Below are 7,381 nucleotides of genomic sequence, written 5' to 3'. Positions count from 1 at the left end.
CGGGATTGGCCGGCCGTGTCCGCTCTGCTGCTCACCAGGCCGTAAGGTTCAGCTGCGCAGGACTGACCGCCCGGGATCGGCAGGTCGTGTCCGCCCTGCCGCTCACCAGGCCCTGAGGTACAACTGCGCAGGACTGACCGCCCGGGATCGGCCGGCCGTGCCCGCCCTGTCGCTCACCAGGCCCTAAGGTACAACTGCGCAGGACTGACCGCCCGGGATCGGCCGGCCGTGTCCGCCCTGTCGCTCACCAGGCCCTGAGGTACAACTGCGCAGGACTGACCGCCCGGGATCGGCCGGCCGTGTCCGCCCTGCCGCTCACCAGGCCCTAACGTACAGCTGCGCAGAACTGACCGCCCGGCAGCGACGTCGCTCAGCGCACCTTCTGCTCCGCCAATCGTGCAATGTTACTGTGGCGAGAGCGCAGGCACGGGTGCTCCAATGTAGCGTTTGGGGATACATTCGCCATCACTCCCCACCATTTTATTGAGCTCCGATTGTTGTACACGAATAATCTCTCTGTTGCCCCCGATGAGTCATGTGTCAACCAATTATACCCTTACGCCAATGAGGTTTAGCAATAACAACACAAATGGCAATAGTGACAATCCCCAAAACATTCGAAAATATCACCGCGCAGCAACAATGAGTGGTTGCAGTTTCCAACACACTTCCAACACCAGCCCTGCACACAACACAGAGCCCCCGACAAAGCACGCTTCGGTCACGCCATGTTCCACCCGCGTAGCAATTAACCCGCCTCGGCCCGATGTCGCGGACGTAGGCCTGCGAGAGCCCGAGCAGCTTCCACCGGCCGCGCGTGCCGCGGGGTCTCCTCTCCCGCTGCGGACGCTGGACACCGCACGCCGGCCCGCGCTACGACCGTATCACCGCACTGGGCGCAGAGTTCTGAGGCACCGCCTCCCCGCGCCGGGAGTACACGCCATCCATGTGACGGGAGGGGGCATCACCTGCCAGTCAGAGCCGATGGGGGCCGAACGAGCCCCACATAACATTCACCAGGTCACATGGCACGTGCAGTGTGTGACTTTGTTATCAACGCCAAGTATCAGTGTCGGTGTTGGCGCGCTGGACGACGCAGAAATTGCAGTGCGTCTGGAATCACATGTGTTACACGCGGAACAAATCGCAACAGCAAGCAATGGCGGGAGCCGCTCCTTAAGCGCGGCCTGAGACGGGATATCGCACGTGCGCAGCGCACCAGCAGACCGATGTGAGGCCCCGGCCGTGACTGCCAGACGCCCATCACATCTGGCGGCCCCGGCAGCCGTACTGATGCCCTCCGCAGCACGTCTGCAACCGCTCCTTGAGGGGTCAAAGGCAGCGCCGCCGAGTTCTGGGCGCAGTTTCGACGAGCGCTCGTCGAGTGGGAGAAGACAGAGCGCCCATTGCCTTGGAGTTGTCTCCACGAGCCATTACCGGGTGTAGTAGACTCGAAAGTAGAGCGTCTTGGAGCGCCACATACTGTACGAGTTGTCGAACTTGAGCAGGTATACGCCCTGTGAACACAAACGGGACGTGTGCTTGGTGGCCCTGGCCGACGCGCATATACTTCTTACTTATTAGTGTTCGCTGGCCCGTGCAATCTAGAAATTGAGCTGTGACGACCTAGTCAACAGCTATGGTCATCAGCTCGTGCCAACGACAACACAGGCTATCACCCAGTGCTAGCTACAACACAGGATTCGCCGCTCAGCAACAGTGACGCTGCCCGGGCTGCCACTACTTTCAAAGTTGTTCCTTTATGTGTACGCAGTTCAGATTACCAAAAGAACCCCACATCGCGGGCAAAGGCTCCACTCACAACAGAGATAAGGCCAAGTACATGAGCCTCCAACATAGTTTTTGTTGGGCACCACGCTCATGCGACCACCCAAACAAAAACAATATGAGCCTGTGGGCGTGCTTAAAAAAAGAAGAAAAGCTTACGCGTGATACGTGACGGCGAAGGTCAAGTGACATCAAGTGATATGAACACGGAAGGCCTTGCGCCGGTTTTCTGCATTTTTTCTTGCCATTATGAGTCATTATCAAACACGACCTTCAACAAACCGGCTGGCAGCGGGTAAACGAAGATATAAAACAAGCCTCGCAATATATAATCAAAATGTTTCACGTTTACAGCAGTGGTCGCAGACGCAACTGGTCAGAGACATGTGGCCATGGGCAACCGCTGGGAACGTGAAGCATTTTCATAAGAGGTACCTCCTGACATGTTACGGGTGGGCAATTTTCAGCTTAAAATCTTATAATGCGTCATAGTTTTTCAGCCCGCACTAATGGCCACGTACTCGAAGACCGAAATAGCTAGCTGGTGGACGCCTCCCGATCATACCCAAGTACAGCGTAAGGAGTATGTTCACCCAAGCGATGTTAGATTACCCCGTCTGAGACAATCACCACTCAAACTGTGGACGTAAAAGCCTGAGACAGACCACGGGTGACAACCCATATACACCGACAACTGTGATGACACCGTTCGGGACTGAAGCAGTCCCCCTTCCCCCCCCCCCCCCCCCCCCCCATCATACTTGGCAGCTACAGTTCTCGCATCATTTGAAACAGTCGTGACACTCAAAACGCATCTGGGAACGCCTATGAAACGCATCTATGTCTATGACTGTCTATGACTATGGAAGCATACTGGGCCCTTAGTCGGCAGACACTGGTCATCGGTCCCCGAACCGTCACATCGCTGAGCTCAACGGACATCGGAAGGCCAGCAGGCAACTGAGAAGAAGACCCACCAAGCGGCCTTGCCATAGTCTTGCACGGCACGGGAATCCCCCGCCCTCCTGCCTCGTTTAAAGAACCGAGCGTAAAATCATCCCTTGAAATGTAACGACACCACTTGGTTGGGCACGCAACACGCGATGCTTAGCAAGTACTCTTAAACCCAAACCCAACCGAGCAAATCAATGGAGCCAAATTAATTAAAACAAAGGACGGAACAACTAAGCGGCTTTTTAATTGTCACCTTCAAAGCAATTGGGTCCACAAAAGTGTTGTCTATTTTTCCTAGGACGTGCAAGTATTCTGATCCCCACAAGTATTGTTTCCATTCCATAAAAATTCCAAACATCTAAACAACCGCCGCTTCTGCGCCATGCCGCCGGCCGTTATGCGAAGGACTCAGACGTTGCCACAATGACAACTGGCTACCATTACGGGTTTCGGTGGAAGCGGACCACCTAAGCTTCCACCTTTGTGCTCTGTCTTTCACATGTTCCGTTGGGCCACTTGCCACGGTGTGAGGTGACTGCCGTGACAAGCGCTGGTGTTGCTCAAGGAAGCTTACAGACTTGACAGATAATTTGTTTCTCTGTCTTAAGTCGCTTTCCTGCTGCTTCTGTATAAATCTATGTTTGGCTCTCCCCAGCGCCGTGCATGTCCACTCGCGCCATCACGTTATCTCCCGTGTTTTTGTGCACCACATATTACTCGCCCCGATGCCTGATCATCCGAATGGGGTATAACCTGCATCGTTAATCACAATCGCAGCACCTTCCATATGCTTCAGAGTATGACATAACACCAAAAGGAAGGGCAAAATCAGCGAGGCTCGAAGGGACAATAAAAATATAGGCCCAGAAGGTACCAACACGATCGATCACTTTGTCAGCTACATCGGATTCAGCTTGACAGCCTGCCTGCAAGCAGCAAGGGGGACTTAAACACTGCCAGCTCTCGCTTCTGTTCCTCACCAATTTACAGCTTTACCCCAAACGCACGCATCAACGCTCACACCTATTTACTGACTTCAAGGTCGGTTTTGCAAGCAACAAATCGGAAAGCATTTGAGCCTACGCAAACTTCCCCCATTCCTGCTACCAACTTTTTAAATGCTGACCATCTACATGGCAATGGGCAGTGCTCTTAAGTCATCTTTGCCACAAACCGAGCTGACCTCAAGATGGCGGTGTTGGCGTGTTTGGTGCACGGGAGCCCGCCGCGTAAGTGTGCATACTCTGCTCCGCTTATTCTAGTAACCACCTTGAAACATGCACGCGCCATCTGCAGTTGCCGTAAAGGTCTTACCAAATCTACACGTGTTTGCGTTCACAGAGGTCGGTCCTTTGGTGCGCGGGTCACCGGGGTTTGCAGCGCAGTGAGGTGACCCCGTTTCACAGGACACTGTAAGCGGTTCACCTCTACTCGTTTCCAGTTGACGCAGTAGAGCCGTATCATATGTCGCCTCCTACGTTGCACCGTTTTGAACTGCGCATTTTCAGCCAGATGGTACTCTGTTTATGAAACCGTGGACGTGGTTACCGACACGTGCACGTTCAGTAGAAACAGTAGGGACTAGCTTCGAGTTGGAGCTTAGGGAAATGATGTGCTACGCCGTGATGTCACAGCGGCGTAGCCACCCCGCGGGGCGGTGGATGCAAACGAACCTCGAGGTCCGTTGCAGTGCCCGTCGCGAGAAAAGAGTGTAGTGATTGTGAACTTTCAAGCATTCTAACGGACTCAAGTTTACACGCATGAATCGGCCAGTCGCCATTGCTGTGCAATTCTTACGAATTGCTCTGACGTTGAGCTGGCTCATATTGAGTGTAGCACAGCTTGTTGCTGTTTGACTAATACTGAATGTAATACGTGTTTTTGTATTATTTCGCGCATCAATGGCCACACAACTACGCATTACCCAAAATGACCAACTGAACTGTTCGGCAGCGATGCCACCATTGGCCCTTCCCTACAACACAATGCACCCATTTATGGACCCGTGTTTTTTGTTGTTTTTTGTTTTTTTGTCTTGTTGGCTGGTCTTGAGTAGAGCTGTGACTGTGTGGCAGGGGTGTTGGGACCAGTCACGCCACACACGGCATCGCAGCCGGGGCCATGGGCACGCTACGCTGCACACACCTCTGCTCGTACCGACGGCCTCGGGCGGGTCACGCTGCGCTCACCTTTGCCCGTACCGACGGCCTCGGACAGGTCACGCCGCGGTCGGGCGGGTCACACTGTGCTCACCTCTGCCCGTACCGACGGCCTCGGACAGCTCACACTGCGCTCACCTCTGCCCGCACCGACGGCCCCAGACAGGTCACACTGCGCTCACCTCTGCCCGTACCAACGGCCTCAGACAGGTCACACTGCGCTCACCTCTGCCCGTACCGACGGCCTCAGACAGGTCACACTGCGCTCACCTCTGCCCGTGCCGACGGCCTCGGACAGGTCACGCTGCGCTCACCTCTGCCCGTACCGACGGCCTCAGACAGGTCACACTGCGCTCACCTCTGCCCGCACCGACGGCCTCAGACAGGTCACACTGCGCTCACCTCTGCCCGTGCCGACGGCCTCAGACAGGTCACACTGCGCTCACCTCTGCCCGTGCCGACGGCCTCGGACAGGTCACGCTGCGGTCGGGCGGGTCACACTGCGCTCACCTCTACCCGTACCGACGGCCTTGGACAGCTCACACTTCGCTCACCTCTGCCCGTACCGACGGCCTCAGACAGGTCACACTGCGCTCACCTCTGCCCGCACCGACGGCCTCAGACAGGTCACACTGCGCTCACCTCTGCCCGTACCGACGGCCTCAGACAGGTCACACTGCGCTCACCTCTGCCCGTACCGTCGGTCGGGGACGGGCCACGTCGCGGTCGGGCGGGTCACACTGCGCTCACCTCTGCCCGTACCGACGGCCTCGGATAGGTCACGCCGCTGCCGCAAAATAAGCTGCTAATGCGCAAAAACTGTTTACGACTGTAAAAATATATCAAATGAAATAACAAGAGCACGGACCTTCGAGTACGTCCATAAGCCCCAGTCTACCGCGAACCACTGTAAAAAGACGACGGCTCTTTGTTTTGGTTCATAAATCATATGATTTATCACTGGCCAGGGTTTATCATGGTAGGCCTTCGCCACAGCGGATTGGCTGCGCTCGAGTGACTGGCATACCCCCCACCAAGGTCGCCGGTGGGCGCAGACTGTGGTGAATGATCTACCGACCCTCTTTTCATCAAGCCCATGGCCACATTCAGGCAGCCACGTGGCTGCTAAAAAAGGAGTCATTGCGTCATACACGCGGAGCGCGGTACGTGTTTATCCCGATCCCCAGTCGTGTGAGCGTAGGCGCGTTCAAATATACATTCCTTGTCGAAAGAGCAGATGCCCTGAACCCGCAGTGAGGTCTGTAGCTGGTGCCCCACGTTCTTAATAGAAAAAACATCGCGTTCGCGAAGACACGCGTCACCGCAACACGTGACGTGCAAAGCCACACGTCACATGTTTCGGAGTGCTCGACTCGACTGCAGCATCAGGGGACGATGCAGTTTAGATGGAAGAGCATTCGCCCCACAACCATAAGGTGTGGGACTCGAGACCAGCTGCTAGCCATGACATTGCCCGCCTCCGTTCCGCTGGAATCTGCGAGGGAGATCTGGACGCCAAACAGCCTCAGCTATTGCATCTGCCGTTACTGAGCCATACGCAGCAAAACGCCAGTCCATACGAAATGAACGTCTGCGCGACAGTGGCACATAATTCAATGACAATACCACATAATTAAATATGTGGCATATTAAAGCGACGCCACAATTCCGTACGAAGGCGCTCCTGCGCCCGGCGGCCGCCTGTCCGTCACACACCTGGGCCGGGTAGCGATGCGAGCCGGCGTACACGGCCTGGTGGCAGTCGCGCCGGTACACGGGCACCACGCAGGAGAGAGCCCGCCGCGACACCAGCTCCGGCTGCTGTGCCGCCGCTGCCGGACCGAGGTGACCCGGTCACGAGCGCGCACCCGCAGACGGGGCGCGCCCACACAGACGAGAGAGCACGCAGGAACAGACATTCACCCTGAGGGGTGTATCGCTGCTGCTGCGGACTATCACTCACCGTCCTCCATGGGGCCTTCCTCCTCGCTGACGTGGACCGTCACCTGACGCTCCTTTGAGGCGCCCCACTCGAAGAACAGCCCGAAGCCCAGGTCGTGACTGTCCGTGGCGAACTCCCAGAAGAGGCAGGTGCCGTCGTCGCGGGTTGGTACTCGCACCTGGCCACACACGAAGGCGTCCCAGACGATGGCTCGAGGGCGGCTGGCGCGCCAGCGGAGCACGCCAACACCCCGGAACGCGTGCTACGCTGGCTCTGACAGCACTCCCCCCCCCCCCCCCCCAGAAAAAAGCGCTTCTTCCATTAACACTGCCGGGGAGTTTTTCGGTGACTTTCTCGGTCCTGACCTGTCTAGTGCGTTGGCACATGGCCAGACTCTAGGCAGCACATACATTTGTAGTGTGATGAGCCGATATTCGGATCTTGTTTTCGGATTCCAGACCCTCTGCCTGTGTGCGCTCATCGCTCACATGCATGCCCGCGTCATTGCTTACCCTCAATTTAGTACCCTTGACTGCTT

The 7,381-nt window shown here is 56.3% G+C and overlaps 1 protein-coding gene across 1 annotated transcript in view; it reads right to left on the bottom strand.

The window, feature by feature from the left end:
• Positions 1–463: 463 nt before the first annotated feature.
• LOC119114564 (Golgi resident protein GCP60) overlaps positions 464–7,381 on the bottom strand; it is a 19,938-nt gene continuing 13,020 nt past the window's right edge. The window contains exons 9-11 of the mRNA XM_037238654.1: positions 6,865–7,021; positions 6,618–6,733; positions 464–1,517 (exon numbers count right to left, since the gene is read on the bottom strand). Coding sequence (XP_037094549.1) covers positions 1,434–1,517; positions 6,618–6,733; positions 6,865–7,021 — 357 coding nt within the window. The 3' untranslated portion in view covers positions 464–1,433. The remainder of the gene's footprint in view (positions 1,518–6,617; positions 6,734–6,864; positions 7,022–7,381) is intronic.

The sequence above is a fragment of the Pollicipes pollicipes genome, unplaced genomic scaffold, assembly GCF_011947565.3.
Source record: "Pollicipes pollicipes isolate AB1234 unplaced genomic scaffold, Ppol_2.1 Scaffold_2655;HRSCAF=3109_pilon_pilon_pilon, whole genome shotgun sequence".
Taxonomy (NCBI): Eukaryota; Metazoa; Arthropoda; class Thecostraca; order Pollicipedomorpha; family Pollicipedidae; genus Pollicipes; species Pollicipes pollicipes.
This window is presented reverse-complemented; position numbering and strand designations above follow the sequence as displayed.